At 50.2% G+C, this 15,810-nt stretch overlaps 3 protein-coding genes across 3 annotated transcripts; all 3 read left to right on the plus strand.

Annotated features, from left to right (window-relative positions):
• The first annotated feature begins 207 nt into the window (after positions 1 to 207).
• Positions 208 to 4,724, plus strand: LOC123128135 (monodehydroascorbate reductase 2, peroxisomal). Its single transcript, XM_044548069.1, has 7 exons — positions 208 to 517; positions 1,271 to 1,322; positions 1,761 to 1,841; positions 2,199 to 2,317; positions 2,413 to 2,632; positions 2,760 to 2,878; positions 3,790 to 4,724. Exons 1-7 carry the CDS (start codon positions 395 to 397, stop codon positions 4,504 to 4,506), a joined length of 1,431 nt encoding a protein of 476 aa, XP_044404004.1. The 5' UTR covers positions 208 to 394; the 3' UTR covers positions 4,507 to 4,724.
• Positions 4,725 to 4,989: 265 nt separating this feature from the next.
• LOC123128134 (monodehydroascorbate reductase 1, peroxisomal) lies at positions 4,990 to 7,587 on the plus strand. Its single transcript, XM_044548068.1, has 7 exons — positions 4,990 to 5,326; positions 5,440 to 5,491; positions 5,648 to 5,728; positions 5,803 to 5,921; positions 6,046 to 6,265; positions 6,440 to 6,555; positions 6,678 to 7,587. Exons 1-7 carry the CDS (start codon positions 5,201 to 5,203, stop codon positions 7,455 to 7,457), a joined length of 1,494 nt encoding a protein of 497 aa, XP_044404003.1. The 5' UTR covers positions 4,990 to 5,200; the 3' UTR covers positions 7,458 to 7,587.
• A 1,677-nt stretch (positions 7,588 to 9,264) lies between these two features.
• LOC123128137 (putative aminoacrylate hydrolase RutD) lies at positions 9,265 to 12,868 on the plus strand. Its single transcript, XM_044548070.1, has 4 exons — positions 9,265 to 10,378; positions 10,671 to 10,760; positions 12,218 to 12,285; positions 12,378 to 12,868. Exons 1-4 carry the CDS (start codon positions 9,644 to 9,646, stop codon positions 12,517 to 12,519), a joined length of 1,035 nt encoding a protein of 344 aa, XP_044404005.1. The 5' UTR covers positions 9,265 to 9,643; the 3' UTR covers positions 12,520 to 12,868.
• The last annotated feature ends 2,942 nt before the right edge of the window (positions 12,869 to 15,810 follow it).

A 15,810-nucleotide genomic window follows, 5' to 3' on the forward strand; every position in this document is an offset into this window, starting at 1 on the left:
TTAGTAGGGGTATATAGAGGTATAGATCTAGATAAAAGCGGCAGTATTACCCTAAAATACTAGTACTTGCTCCCACAATCTAAAAAAAAACCCTAGTTGCTCCCACATTTTCCTTCCAGAAATTCTCAACCCACACGAAAACTTTTAAAACAAACACCAGCAAATTCCACGCTCCACATTAATGGAAGCCCATATCCACCTTTGCTTCAACGCGAGGGGAAGATAACACGACACACACACAGAGTGGAGACGCAACGCAGGTGGACGTCATTTCGTCATCCCCAACCCCCACCCCTACACACGACTCGCCACAAGCCGAGCAGAGAGAGGCCGCGCCATGGCCCGCATCTAGGGGCCGAGGAGGAGGAGGAGGAGCCCAGCAGACACAGGCAGGATGGGGCGCGCGTTCGTGTACGTCGTCCTGGGCGGCGGCGTGGCCGCGGGCTACGCGGCGCTCGAGTTCGCCCGCCGCGGCGGCTACTCCCGCGGCGAGCTCTGCATCATCTCCGAAGAGGCCGTGAGCGCTCCCTTCCCCCTCCTGAGTTCGGACCCCCTCCTGTAGTATTTCGTCAGCTTCAGAACTTCGTCTGTAATCGAATCCTAGTTGTCCGTCAGTGGATAGGACCGCGCCACTGGTGCTTCGGATTGGTGGTTTTCTTGCGCTTCCAACCGTATCAGGAAGGATTTATTTGTGGCTGCTTCAGCCGCCAAGCCAGGAATGCTTACGTTTCGTTGCCTTCGAGATGATGTATGGCTTATTAGAGCCTTGATTGATTTGCCTGGATAAGCAGGGGGGATTTTTTATCACGGCCATAGCAGGGTGCTATTTAGGGACACACATAGTACCCTGCACTGCAGTTTGGTAACTGAAAAATGACGACTGAGGTAGCAATGGGAAAAAATGGGTTAGTTTTGATCCTCTGTCTGACCTTTAAGGAATCATGTATGTTCCAAGCATGCATTTTGTGCCTAGTTTGTAGGAATTTCCCTTCAAGGAGCAAGAAAGGAATGCCAAATTTCTCTGTGTGGTCTTAAGATTCAGCTGTAATGAATAATAGTCCATATGGTGATTCGGCATAGTAGTTGAATTTGTTTTTCCATGGAAGATGTGAAAAGGCGGTGGCAAACCAGGGGGGCGGGGGAATTAAAAACAAACAGGGATAATATGTTGTTCTTTTTTGCTTGTGGAACAATTATCACTCAGTTCAGGCCCTGTGATTCTATCATTGAACATGTATTTCTCTTAATGATCTCTTTCGTATCTTGCCAGGTTGCTCCTTATGAACGCCCTGCATTAAGCAAAGGCTATTTACTCCCAGAAGGTACATTCCTTGCACACTTAAAAGTTTTGATAACCCACCGAGCATTCCACCTTGCCACTTATATATAGTATCAATCGTGATTAATATCACTGTTTTCAAATTTTGAAATATTACCTCTCTTCTTTCACTAAAAAAATGAATATAGCTACATCCTAAAAAGGTAGTTTTATGACACATTGATAGACAGTTTCACTATGCTTTGCATTCTTTTCTTACTATGGTATTTGCTAAAAAAGAATATAGCTACATCCTAAAAATGAATATAACTACATCCTAGAAAAATGAATATCAATCGTGATTAATTCATCATGCTACTGTTAACACTATGTTTTGCATTCTTTTCTTACTATGGTATTTGCTAATGTGTCCTGTCTCCCAGCATTTGACGTGCAGCCTGTTAGTTTTGCTAACTGTTTTTAATACCTGTAAAATTTACAGATCCTTCTCGGCTTCCAAAATTCCATACTTGTGTTGGAGCTAATGATGAGTTACTGACGACAAAATGGTACAAGGAACAAGGTAGGTTTGATTAGCTTTTGGTTTTCCACTTCGGTCTAATTTCCATCGCATGTATGCATATGAGAAATGAGATACTCCCTCCGATCCAAATTAATTGATGCTCCTTTAGTACAACTTAAGTTGTATAAGCTGTACTAAAGGAGTGTCAATTAATTTGGATCAGAGGGAGTAGTTCATTAGAGTTCTGGGTAAACATCATATTTGATAAAAATATCCTCGAGAAAAAAGATCTGGTAAAATATATGGTATTATTGTTGGTTCTTCGATTCAATTATACAAATAGTTTTATGATCCAGTTGTTATTGTCTGTAATGTGTCGGTGGGGTATATGTACTAACTGTCAATTTACGTGAGTAGGTATTGAACTTGTTCTTGGAACAAGAGTGATATCTGCTGATGTGAGACGGAAGACATTGCTTACAGCAACTGGAGAAACTATCAGCTATAAGACGCTTATAATTGCAACAGGTGCTCGGGTATGGACTTATTTATACTTCTTTAAGTCCATCTTCTCTCATTTTTAATTATAATATATTGGATTTATTTTTATGTGTCTCTGTACATGATATAGGCTTTGAAGCTGGAAGAGTTTGGAATAAGCGGTTCAGATGCTGCAAACATATGTTATTTGCGCAATCTTGAAGACGCGGATAAATTAGTGAATGCGATGAGCTCATGTTCTGGTGGAAATGCTGTTGTCATCGGTGGTGGCTACATAGGAATGGAATGTGCAGCAGCATTGGTTACTAATAAGATAAAAGTAACCATGGTCTTTCCTGAAAAACACTGCAGTAAGTATTAGATGTTGTGTCGCTTGATTTGTTGTTTACATGTTGTCTTAGGATTTAGGACTCCCATGATATGCTGTAAAGACCCATTTTGCTCATCTGTATATGCCCTTGATTTGTTTTTCTGCAGTGGGTCGGCTATTTACAGAAAAAATTGCAGAATATTATGAAAGCTACTACACTTTGAAAGGAGTTACTTTTACCAAAGGAACTGTGCTTACATCCTTTGAAAAAGACTCAACAGGGAAGGTGAGTTTCTATTCCATGAAACTGGGTGTACTTTGCAGTTCATGGCTAGTAACTACACTGTATTAGAAAATGATGAAACTCTCGTCTTATACTAGAAGTCAAGGTCCAGAATTTCTTTTCCTGGCAGTCATATTCAGGTGGCTGGTAAAGGTTCTTGGGTTCGGAGTATGGGATAGCTGTTGAAATCACGGTCATACTTAACAACTGGCAAAGAACTATTTGTGTTTTGGCCATTTCGGGGAGAATTTAGCTCTTCTGTATTATGGTGTACTGTGTAGGCCCTGTTGCTGTCCAATATTGACATAGATTCGCTTGAACCTGATCTATATCTAGTTTATCATGTCCTGCCATGCTTTGATGAATCTACATCTAAGTGGCGATACCGTATCTACTTTATCATGTCATGTCATGCTTTGATGAAATATATAAGCAAGCGGCTTGTAGAAACTCTCGATCTGAGAGTTGTATTGAAGCAAGTAAACAAAAGAAAAGGATTGTGTATTTCAACCTGACTACCCGGAGGAAAAGCAGAATATTTAATGCAGGAACCGGAAACTCTTTGAACACCCTTCTCTTAAGGGAAGTCCTATATGATTAGAGACTAGGCATTCCTGGAGAAAAATGTATTGGTTTTTCAGTAGCATGCTGTGGCACCAACGAGGTATCTTGAGCTTATCAAGGTTCAACCATACCTGTTATTTTACCAATCAATACCAACCACTATGAGCTCTACTATTTAAAGTGTACTTTCCATGTCCGTCCAGTTTGAATGGTCTACCGACTATTAGCTTTATTATTTAAAGTGTATTTTCCATTCCATCCAGTTTGAATAGTCTAGTGATACTTAAGCGGTTGTCTTTATTTACTGACAATGTGACTGTCAAAGTAAGAAGCTTACTGTGTATTTACAGGTGACTTCAGTAATCCTAAAAGATGGCAACCACCTTCCTGCTGATATGGTAGTAGTTGGTATTGGGATCCGTGCAAATACCAGCCTTTTTGAAGGCCAGCTGCTGATGGAGAAGGGCGGCATTAAGGTAAATGGGCAAATGCAAACTAGCGACAGCTCCGTGTATGCTGTTGGTGATGTTGCCGCGTTCCCCATCAAGCTCTTTGACGGTGATATCCGACGGCTTGAGCATGTTGACTCGGCTCGTAGAACCGCCAGACATGCCGTCGCAGCCATCCTGGAGCCTTCCAAAAGCAGGGACGTCGATTACCTGCCATTCTTCTACTCCAGAGTCTTCACACTGTCCTGGCAGTTCTATGGAGACAATGTCGGAGAAGTAATTCACTACGGCGACTTCACGAGCAACAGCCCTCGGTTCGGCGCATACTGGGTCAGCAAGGGCCAGATCACGGGCGCGTTCCTGGAAGGCGGGGACCGGGACGACTACGAGGCGTTATCGGTGGTTGTCTGGCGTAAAACCAAGGTCTCGGACATGTCTGAACTTGAAAGACAAGGCCTGGCATTTGCCATCCAGGAAAGCAAGAAAGACGTGCCTGACAGCGGGGTCACCCTCGGCGAGAAGCCCACCTTCGTGTGGTACGCGACGGCGGGGGTTGTTGCGGCCGTCTCGATCTCCGCGTTCGGTTATTGGTACGGCAGGAAGCGCCGCAGGTGGTGAGCTGATGGAAGGCCGGAGGAAGATCTGTGATGTGCACTCGGAGGGAATCCTGTATAAAAACCTGTACGAAAGTGTAATTTTGTCTCATACTGTAAACAAGTATAGAAACACCATCATATATTGTTAAACGAACGAAACGATGTCACAAAATCTCGAGAGCGATCCTTTTGCTCCCTCATGAAATCCATAATTTTTTTCTGCAGTCGCTGGGCTGCTGATGTCTTTGAATCACCTCCAGTTTCTGCAACGATGGCTGGGATCGCCTGCAGGTTGCAAGCCCGTGCATGGCCACCTAACCAGATGCTAGTACGCCGGGACGCTGTTGCAACTCCCATTACGCCGTCGTGGCAGCCAAAACGCACCCGAAGAGCAGAGCAGAGCGGAAAGCGCACCTTGCCTTCACCGAGAAGAATTCTCTGCGGACATTTTCCTTGGCTGCAAGGGCAAAGAAGATGGCAGTGGGCCAGTGGTCCCATGGGCCATGGGCCATGGTAGGAGTGTGAGGAAGAGCAAGGGCAAGGCATTTGTTTCCGGCCATGCCCCCACTCGATCTCCTCCTCGCAAGCCAAGAACAAGCTGCCCGGGCTACTTAAGCGCGGCCGTCCACCGGTCCATGGCGAGCAGCTACGGACCAGGTATACCGAGATAGCTTTGCTGATTGGTAGAAAGATAATATATATAGCGCGGAGAAGAGATGGGCCGCGCGTTCGCGTACGTGATCCTGGGCGGCGGCGTGGCCGCGGGCTACGCGGCGCTCGAGTTCGCCCGCCGCCGCGCCGGCGCCTCCCCCGGCGAGCTCTGCATCATCTCCGACGAGGCCGTACGTACGCTCTCCCTTGTGTAGCTTTAACAATTCTGTCAAGTTCATTTCATACTGGTCGATCGAACGGCTGCGCGTGTTCCTTTGTTGAACCATTCTTGATTGGCTGGCAGGTCGCTCCTTACGAACGCCCTGCACTGAGCAAAGCCTATCTGCTCCCACAAGGTACCCGCATGTCCATCCTCTCTCTATATATCTCTTCCGATCCCCGATTGTTCCACTCCATCTTCAAGCTGTAAGCGTAGCGTCTGCGCATGAGTTCTTTGTAATCGCTCTGTTATTTCCCCGGGGAAACAACAAAAACCACTCTGCTATTCGCAGGCGCTGCTCGTCTCCCGGCGTTCCATACCTGCGCTGGTGCTAACGATGAGGTGCTCACGGAGCAATGGTACAAAGATCACGGTATGTATGTATGCATGTATGTATCTATGCTTCTATCTCTGCTGATCATGTACGTGTCTCTGCTGCTTGACCAGGCATCGAACTTGTTCTTGCGACGAGGGTGATCTCGGCCGATGTCCGCCGGAAGACGCTGCTCACGGACTCCGGGGAAACCATCGGCTACAAAACCCTCATCGTCGCGACAGGCGCCCGGGTCCGTAAACATTCAAGCTGAACACTCTCCATCACCCCTGCGTGTTTGCTCGGGAAAATTCAGAACCAAGCGTCCAAGATCGATCTAGAGTATTTGGTTCCTCACATGTATGTAATGTATGTAGGCCTCGGAGCTGGAGGAATTTGGGGTTCGCGGTTCGGACGCGGCCAACGTGTGCTACCTGCGCAGCCTCGAGGATGCCGATAGAATGGTGGGGGTGATGAGATCATGCCACGGTGGAAACGCCGTTGTGATCGGCGGTGGTTACATAGGAATGGAGTGCGCGGCGGCCTTGGTTGCCAATGAGGTCAAGGTCACCATGGTCTTCCCGGGAAAACACTGCGGTAAGTTGTGTTGTGCCATCATGCTACTACGTACTACAGTACTTATCTGAAGCTCGATCGGAACTCTGAATTTTCTGCTTCGAGAGATACTAATAGGACGCTAGGAGAGCACTCACCCCCACTGTATTTTCACCCTGATCTGAAAGTGAGCTGCGTGCGATTTGTTCTGTGCAGTGGGTCGTCTTTTTACACCCAAGATTGCTGAATTTTATGAGAAGTACTACGCTGCAAAAGGGGTTGTTTTCGTCAAAGGAACCGCGGTTAAATCCTTGGAGGTCTCAGATGGGAAGGTCAGTTCCTTCCTTGCCATTGTATGTGGATGAAACTTCTCAGATCAGCTACACTCGGACTGCTGGTAGGGTGTAAACTGAACTGAACTGAACTGAGTCTAGTACCGATTTTGCATGTGCAGGTGGCTGCGGCGATCCTGCGAGACGGCAGGCGGCTTCCCGCGGACATGGTGGTCGTCGGCATCGGCGCTCGCGCCAACACCGGCCTCTTCGACGGCCAGCTGGCCGTGGAGAGAGGCGGGATCAAGGTGAACGGGCGGATGCAGACGAGCGACTCCGCCGTGTACGCCGTGGGCGACGTGGCCGCGTTCCCCGTCGCGCTCCTGGGCGGCGCCGTGCGCCGGTTCGAGCACGTCGACTGCGCGCGCAGGACCGCGCGGCGGGCCATCGAGGCCATCCTGGAGCCCTCCGGCGGCGCCGCGGAGGAGGGGAAAGCCTTCGGCTACCTGCCGTACTTCTACTCCAGGGTCTTCGCCCTGTCCTGGCAGTTCTACGGCGACAACGCCGGAGAAGCCGTCCACTTCGGGGACTTCTCGCCGCCGGGAGCCGGAGGAAAGGCAAAGTTCGGCGCGTGCTGGGTCAGCGGAGGCCGGGTCGCCGGCGCCTTCATCGAAGGCGGGAGCCGGGAGGAGAACGAGGCGATGGCGAGCGCCGTGCGCAGCCGGGCGGCGATCGCGGACGTGGCCGCCGAGCTCGGGAGCCGCGGCCTCGGGTTCGCCGACGAGGAGAGCCGCCGCAAGGGGGTGCGTCGGGGTGGGCTCGCCTCCGGCGACAGGCCTACCTATGCGCGGCACGCCACGGTCGGGGTCGCTGCGGCGGTGTCCATCGCGGCGTTCGCGTACTGGTACGGCTGGATGGCGCCGTACGTGGTGAAACGTGACTTCGCCGACCCTAAGTTATGATGATGTATCCACAATCCAGTTAAACGAAAGCACTACCTTTAAAAATGTACAATTATTCAAACGAATTCACGTGTCGTTCTACTCCATATGACATAACAAAACGATGAAGTTGCAGTTGGATGATGGAGATTTTTTTTCATTCCGTTTGGAAATTAACTATTATATACCCAAAAGAGTGTTGACGACTTTTTGCTTGACCTTGAACCGTTTTCTCCTCCCACTCCTATTCGGTTAGGTTTTCCTCTCCTTCCATCTGCGCCACCACCGGTCCACCCCGTCTTCATTGATCTTCCGGACATGGAGGTGCGGAGGACCCCCGACCTTTGTTTGGTTCAGGATCTTGGTCAGCGTTGTGTGGCGGCGACAATGTCACCTAGGAGGAATAATGGCTCCCACGTCTGAACCCCCGTCCCGATGGTAGGTCTACCGCCATCAAAGAGTGTGTGGAGGTGTGTCTCCGATGGATCTCACGGGATCCGACCGGTATTGGTCATCGATTGATCTGTTTGGATTTAGTCTTCGTTCGTGTGTTTAGATTCTTTCGGTCTGCGTTTTCTTTATTGACGACGGTTGTTCTTTAGGTTTGATGGTCTTGTGTGGTCGTAGTATGATGACTTCCCAACTGTCAAATACAATAAAATTTGTCCGGATCCTCGGACTTCAGGTGGTCCCGTTCAGCCCATTGGCTCTATGGACCGCCCATGCCTATTGTTACAATGTTACCGGAAGGGTAACCTCATGGCCCAAAAACCTGTAGGATCCAACCAGGACAAAACCATTCAACCCTAGGGTCGGACCGCACCACACGTCGAAACAGAGCGACCTCCATCGCAAGAGTTTGACATGCAGGGCAGCCACCAATCACCGGGCCTCAGGAATATGCTCGTTGAAGTAGAGCACGCCAACACGCAGCCCTCGTTGGTTTCTCTACCACCGGCCTATCCTCTTCACGCCGGTCTCAGTCTTCCTCACCGGTCGCCGGCCGCCGGAACATGCAGGAGGCACTTGTTGCTGAGCGCGTCCGAGTAGAGCACGTTGTTGGGGTTGTTTGGTTCCCAGCCACACTTTGCCACGTCTAACTTTAGGCAAGTTTGACCAAGTTAGGTAGGTGTTTGGTTCTAGCCACACCTAAGGTAAGAATTTTTTTTATGAGCAGTGAACCCCACATGTCATAGACACAAAAAATGTGGCAAAATTCCCTTAGGCAAGCCAAAGTATGGCTAATAATTTAAGCAACTCAATTAAGGCAAGTGTGGCAAAAATCATGTGGCAATATATGGTAAAGATAGTCACAATCCAAACAGCCCCATTGTCTTCCGCCTTCTCCGCCATCAACCTTTGCATTCCTCTCCCCATTAGTCGCCAAGTCGTACACGGTGTCGTGCATTAGAGAAAGAGGGCCGAACCCAAGGTTTATACATTACCCTCTTACCCGAAGTGCGAGTCAAACCCAAACCTGAGATTTTTGTCATAGGTTTGCAGGTCCAAATACTATTGGATTATTAGTTGTACCATGTTCGATGTTTGATGAGAGAATTTTGTGATTTTGACCGGCTTCACTGAGGGATAGCAATGAAGGCAACACGTCTTCAATTCGTTCCGGTGTTTGTAGTCGCCCCTAACTTGTCCACAGACCTAGTTATGATTTTTGTTAGTTATATCCAAAGACCGATTATGTATTGCCGCCATGACAGATTATGAAGAAAGTTTCTCTGGGAAAGAAAACTATGTCCAAAGACCGAGAAATGCTGAAGGAGCAGCCGGCGCGTCACATTGGTAGGATGGGTTTGTTGCACCAAGCCACCAATCCAAGCTAACGTACGCGCATGTGTCGATTGTGGTAGATCACTAAACCCCACTAAACCCGCCCCCTGTTCCTTCTCTGTTCCCGTTGGATCCCTTCTTTGCTGCTGCCCTGTTCCTCCCTCGATCGCCACCCAACTCCCACCCGTCCTCCGGCCAGTCGCCGTCGGTAGCCGCCGTCGACGTCACCGGTCGTTACAACGCCCGTCGTCGCGTTCTCACATGTCACAGCTGAGAGCTGACCCCTGCTCCTCCCCCACTCCTCCCCTACTAATACAAGCCCGGCCACTGCTCCGAGTTCAAACACCTGAGCCGCAACGTCACGCGCGAGCACACTACAGCCAGCCACGCACGTAGGCCGGCACGGCAAGATCGCAGGGAAGATGGTGAACTTGATCGAGGCGCAGAAGCCGCTGCTGACGGGCATGATGAGGCTGGCCGGGCTCCGCCCCATCGACGTCGAACTGGAGCCGGGCACCACCATGCACGTCTGGGCTCCCAAGCACCACGCCGGCAAGAAGGGCACCACCATCAGCCCACACGACGCCAGCGCCGCCGCCACAGGGGGAGACGCCGCCGCCGCCGCGGCCAAGAAGCCGCCAGGCGGCCGTCGTGGGAGCAGGAGGAAGGGCCCCGAGGCGAAGCCCAACGTGGTCCTCATCCACGGCTTCGCCGCCGAGGGCAACGTGACGTTCCAGTTCAACTTCGGCGTGCTGGTGTCGCGCTACAACGTGTACATCCCGGACCTGCTCTTCTTCGGCAAGTCGTCCAGGACGGACAGCGCCGACCGGTCCCCGGAGTTCCAGGCGCGGTGCGTGGCGGCGGCGCTGGCGCGGCTTGGCGTGGCGCGCTGCGACGTGGTCGGGTTCAGCTACGGGGGCATGGTGGCGTTCAAGCTGGCGGAGGCGCGGCCGGACCTGGTGCGGTCGCTGGCCGTGTCCGGGTCCGTGGTGGCCATGACGGACGCCGTGAACCGGGAGACCATGGAGCGGCTCGGCGCCGGGTCCTCCGCGGAGCTGCTCATGCCGGAGACGCTCCAGGGCCTCAAGGCGCTCTTCTCCGTCTCCATGTACCGGAAGATGTGGTTCCCCGACAGGATGTACAAGGACTACCTCAAGGTAATCAATCAAGCACACCTATATATGTCTAAAACTCTAAATGCATGCTGATTTGGAATTGCTTATTAGCTAAATGTGAATGTTAATTTTGGAATTGGCATGGTAGTTCATTTTCTTTCTTACTCAAATGCTGATTTTCTTGAATTGTTGTAACTTGAAATTTCTCATGTTTAGAAATACTAATACACATATGTAGTGGCTTTTTTTTGAGGGGCACATATGGAGTGTTGGTTGGGGTAGTTTGGGTGGTTAACTGATGCAGGTATATGTGTTTTGCTTTGGTGATGAGTAGGCGATGTTCACGAACAGGAAGGAGAGGCTGGAGCTGCTGCAGGGGTTGCTAGACAGCAACATGGACGCAAAGATGCCGACTTTCCAGCAGGTAAGTGAGCAGTGCCTTTGCTCAAGTCAAACCAAGCAACACCTACTACTATATTGTTGTGTTCACCGGCCTGTCTTACACAGGCCCGACTGAAACGAAAGCAGTTGCCTAGTGTCTAGTGAGCGCGACTGCCAAATTCAATTGCAAATATGGCACCATCATCACAGCTTTATATGCATGGCATGGCATGGCATGACAGTTTCTGCTCATCTAGGAACCATGCAAACTTTTCTTTAAGCATGTTACTAGTATTATCAATGAGCTGCCTCTGTAATTAGTGACTTTGCTCCCGTTAGGCAACCTACCGTTGACCGAGTACATATATGTATGGGCAATGCTTGTGGGAGTAACTTCAACAGTAACTTTGAGTTAAACTCAACAAATTTGTCTATGTGTCAATGAGTTAATAACGAGAGAGGTAGTTCTAGTAATTTAGCTAGTTAGGCTAGTCGTAATGGCAACTATCATATACTAGAATCATGCATATGATACTAGTGTATGATACTACATCCGTAATGCATAGTACAGTCCGCGTATTAGCTTTGGTCAAAGTCAAGCTTTGTAAACTTTGACAAAGTTTATAAACAAAAATATTAACATATACAATAACAACTCAATACCATTAGATTTATTGTCGAATGTACTTTCACATCATATAGACTTGTTATGGTAAATGTTTATATTGCTTTCTATAAAGTTGATCAAACTTTGCAAAGTTTGACTTCTGTCAACTCTAATATGCAGAGTAAATAAAAACGGAGGGAGTATCATATGTTAATATCTTCATTTATTAGCATGCATGACACATAGTAGCACAACATTTAATATAATACGGTATCATGATATGATACTCAACCCTCTCTTTCTTCATTTAATTCTATGTCACCTCATCAAATTTGCCTAGTTGGCATGCATGATACTAAGTACCTATGATACTCCCATTACAACTAGCCTTACTGTAACATCACATCTCCCAATGCAATATGAGTCTATAATCTAATAAATGAAGCTTTGCATGACACCACACCTAAATTACTACTACTCATTATGAAGGTAGTAACATAGCCTAGGGATATGTGTATATTGCTAGTGTATGTAACTTTCCACTGTGGCTAGTCAGGGACTGAAGATAGGAATGACTGATCCATTTTTGTTAGAAGAACAAAATGATATCTATTCCAAGGAGGGTTTCTTCGGTAATGCTCGGCTATGGGCTTTTAATCTGTGCGGTCCGTGGGCTCTAAAGCTGAGATGGGCCGAGTGCTTGGGCCCTTTATCTAAGCTAGGCATGTCTCGAAATAAAAATTCTAAGCTAGGCCACCACCTGCTGCTTGTGCAACCTAGCGCTGAATTTGTTTTTTTCGAGGAAGAAATGCTGCTGAATTTGGTTTATCCATTAAAAAGCATGGAATTATTCTTTTTCTGAAAATAAAACTGAATTGCTGGCGTGGTTGCAGAAGATAATGCTGATCTGGGGCGAGGAGGACAAGCTCTTCGACATAGAGCTGGCCAAGAAGATGAAAGAGTAAGCTTCCACTACATCTACATGCATTCCAGCTCAACCAAAAACCAAAGCCACGTAGCTGAGCAAAGCTGACGGTGCATTCGCGTTTGCAGGCAGCTGGGCGAGAAGTGCTACCTGCAGGGCATCCCCAAGGCGGGGCACCTGCTCCACCTGGAGCGCCCGTGCGCCTACAACCGCCAGCTCGGCAAGTTCCTCGCCCACGTCAACTCCCAGGAAACCCAAGCCACCAGTTGAACCGATCACCACCATCTCGGTCGTTCTAGAGGAGGAGGATGATTATTTTTGCAAGCAAAGCAGGTGGCCTGTCAACGTTAGTTCGTCTGCAACACGCGCGGCGTTCCATGATTGCCCGCAGAGGTCAACCCATGGATGTGAAGCTGGCCATTACTACTACTACTACCGCTAGCTAGCTAGGTCTACAGGGCCACATTCCGTCGCCCTGCAGAGTATTAAGTGATGAGTTGACGCCACGCTCGACGTGGCGTTGATGTCGGTTTATTTCCTCCTGTTCCTGCAGACTGTTCGCTTTGATGCTGCTCCTACTACGTACATGACTTTTGTGGACGCCGTCGTGGTGCGAGTACCTCTCGTTGTTGTTGCCCACGAGGAAACGGTACCGAGTCGTGGATGATGATGCTGCTCCTGCTCCTTGGGTGTGTGTGTGGGGGGGGGGGGGGGGGGGCGGGCATGGCACACCTCGTTGGACCGGATCTGGCGTTCGTCTGGTTTCCGCGAGAAACCCTAACCCTGGAAGCGCCTTCCGGAAAGCGGAAAGTGGGGGCTCTCGCGCGCGCGCAAGACAAACGAGCGGGGCCCCGCGCTTCGTGGAGTGGACTATCCGTATCAGGCACAGGAACGAGTAACCTCACCAGTCAGATCGATCGTCCCGAGCAGGCGGTCTCGATCGTGGGGCGGTGGGATTCTTAGTACTACGGTCCACCGGCGCACCAGCAGCGGCGAGTGTCTGCATGACGACGCTACGTCGGGCTGGTGGAGGAGCATCCGATGTTGGCCCGTTCGGGACAGGTTTCCACCCTCCCCGTTCCATCGCGTCGCCGGACGGACGACGGACCGCGCCGCGTGCACGCGTGCATGCGCGTACGCGTACACCCGCTTGCCGGTCCTCGGGCAGGGGCCCAGCAGGACACGGGCTGGCACGCGGCTCGTAAAAATTCGCCAGCCCCATGGTACTCCCCGCGTCTGCATGCCTGCCCGGGAGAGAAATCAACAGCACTGTACTCTCCAACTCACAAGAAAAAGAAAACTGTGCTCTCCGGAGGAGGAGGAGGACGATCTTGGATCTCGGCGGCCTACTGGACCACGCGCAGCTGGCTGGAGCTCATGCTCCTCCTGCCGTCCATGTGTGAGCTGATCGACGTGATTACTGTGGCTAGCTGCCATGCCAGAGCGTCTGGCCGAGGCCGTGGCCGGCCCGGAAGGCGCCGGCGCGCGCCCGGGTCCGCGCTCTGGCGCAGGACGTGTGCTCGCCTTTTCGGCGCGATCGCCGCATCTCGATCAGCCGGGACCTCGGCTACGGCGACCTGCGCGCCGGCTCGTGCAGCAGCGGTGGCCTGCCCTGGGACTGGGGACTAGCAGCTAGCTCATGCACGCGCCAAACCCCAGGAGACGGAGAGCACGCAGTGATTGAAGTTGAACTGCACGCCGACCGACCGACCGTCTCATCTCACCTCATGCCGTACAGTTTACAGTTATCAAGTGCGGCAGGATAGGAGTTCGTCAAAAACGCGGAGAGAAACAAGATCTAGCTGAAGCTCTCTCGAGCCTGAGCTATGCTTGGATTCAAGGTACTATTTTTAGTCTGACTAAAACTAGTCTCTTTTAGAGGCTAAATTCCAATCACCCCTGACTAAAGAGAGGCTAGAACTAGTCTTGAGACTAAAAAATTTTAGTCAGGGGAACCCTACTAAAATATGGATTAGTCCTCTCTCTCCTCATTTAACTCCTCTCCTTTAACACATGCGAGTTGGGGATTGAAGGGTTTGGAGGATAATAAATGCTCATTAACACATTTTAGTCTATTTAGTATTTGTATTCAAGTATGGGTGAGGCTATCAAGTTTTAGTCCCACTACTTTTAATCATGGGACTAAAACGTATCCAAGCACCCTCTGAGCCGCACTGCGTACCTTCTTGGTTACATATCCCTGAAGTTAATATGGGGCGGCCGCACTTCATCAAAGTTCAAGCCTGGTACACACATACGGCGGTACGTACGAGCGCGTCATACATTCCATTCCCATGCATGGCGGTGTACGTACCAACTCTACTCCTGCTGATACGGACCTACACCAAATGTATCCCCGCTGGTGCAGTGCTGCACTGCACTGCTCTCGATCGGCATTTGACTTGCGTCGTCGAAATCAATCAATGAGCAGTGCTGCGAGTAGCGGCTAGGCTAGGCTGGTCCATGCGTGCGTGAGCTCACACGCTCACGCTTCAAGTCTCGCACGGCACGGCGCAGGGCTTGCGTCGTCCGTCCGATCCAACGGACCGCAACGTATACGTACAAATACTATTTGCAGCTAGGCTGGGCACGTAACGCAACGTACATGTACGGGGACCGTGGTCCTTTGCGGGTTTTTTTAACACATTTTTTTCATGCAGTTTGTGCTGCCAACTTAACTGTGGTTGGATGGTTAGAGGAATTGTGGTATCCCAGCTCATCAGGTTCAAGTCCTGTTGCTCGCATTTATTTCTGGATTTATTTCAGAATTTCCGGCGATGCGCGTTTAGTGGGAGGAGACGTTCCCGTCGATGACGAGGTGCCTACGGTGACTTCGTAAATTTCAAGATGATATGCCGGCTCAGTCTTTCGGAAGTGCTCATAGGGGTAGGGTATGCATGTGTGTGTTCACAGAGGTGAGTGTATGCGCGTCCTGTTGCAATCTCTCCAAGCGGGGTTTCCCTTCTTGTTGTGATATATCCGAATCGTTTTCTTCCTTTCCAAAATAAGGCCTTTGGTGCAGTTGCAACAAAAATCCCTAAAATCGGCTACTGCTGGCTGTTGGCGCCATCGCAACACCACTCGTGTTGCAGTTATTGCAATTGCAAACTTGGCTTGTGTTGCGAGAGCAACAAAATCCCTTTTGCTCTGAGCACGCCGCCGCTCACCACAATAGAGCACAAAGATGCCCGAGTAGCACCACATCCATTGTTGCAGAAGCATGTCAGAGTAGCGCGCCGCTCACATGTTGCAGAAGATGGGCCCCTCTCGCAGCAATGGCGTGGTGGGCGACTTGATGTGGATCTCGACGAGGGATGCACAGGGAGCTGCGCCCTGGCTCACATTCTGCGTCCAGGGTAAGTGTGTTTGTGATGACGGAGCTCACCGCTTAGGAAGAGGATGATGCGCCTCAAGGAGTGGATGTGGTGGTTGGCCTCGCGGGATGTGGAGAGGCTGCTGCGTGCAATCAAGGTGAAGAATGGTTGAGCTATTCTTGATGATGGGGATAAGATGAAGATGGAACTATCATGGTCCCCACCAGGACACGTGTCGAGTGAACGA

This window comes from Triticum aestivum, chromosome 6A, assembly GCF_018294505.1.
Source record: "Triticum aestivum cultivar Chinese Spring chromosome 6A, IWGSC CS RefSeq v2.1, whole genome shotgun sequence".
Taxonomy (NCBI): Eukaryota; Viridiplantae; Streptophyta; class Magnoliopsida; order Poales; family Poaceae; genus Triticum; species Triticum aestivum.

Excerpts from the sequence above, each read along its gene's own strand:
- LOC123128134 (XM_044548068.1), top strand. The coding sequence starts at position 5,201 with ATGGGCCGCGCGTTCGCGTACGTGATCCTGGGCGGCGGCGTGGCCGCG. Across the intron at positions 5,492-5,647 it reads AGCCTATCTGCTCCCACAAG|GCGCTGCTCGTCTCCCGGCG; the intron begins GTACCCGCATGT and ends TGCTATTCGCAG. Across the intron at positions 5,922-6,045 it reads TCGTCGCGACAGGCGCCCGG|GCCTCGGAGCTGGAGGAATT; the intron begins GTCCGTAAACAT and ends TAATGTATGTAG.
- LOC123128137 (XM_044548070.1), top strand. The coding sequence starts at position 9,644 with ATGGTGAACTTGATCGAGGCGCAGAAGCCGCTGCTGACGGGCATGATG. Across the intron at positions 10,379-10,670 it reads TGTACAAGGACTACCTCAAG|GCGATGTTCACGAACAGGAA; the intron begins GTAATCAATCAA and ends GGTGATGAGTAG. Across the intron at positions 12,286-12,377 it reads CTGGCCAAGAAGATGAAAGA|GCAGCTGGGCGAGAAGTGCT; the intron begins GTAAGCTTCCAC and ends TCGCGTTTGCAG.
- LOC123128135 (XM_044548069.1), top strand. The coding sequence starts at position 395 with ATGGGGCGCGCGTTCGTGTACGTCGTCCTGGGCGGCGGCGTGGCCGCG. Across the intron at positions 2,633-2,759 it reads CTTTCCTGAAAAACACTGCA|TGGGTCGGCTATTTACAGAA; the intron begins GTAAGTATTAGA and ends GTTTTTCTGCAG. Across the intron at positions 2,879-3,789 it reads AAAAAGACTCAACAGGGAAG|GTGACTTCAGTAATCCTAAA; the intron begins GTGAGTTTCTAT and ends GTGTATTTACAG.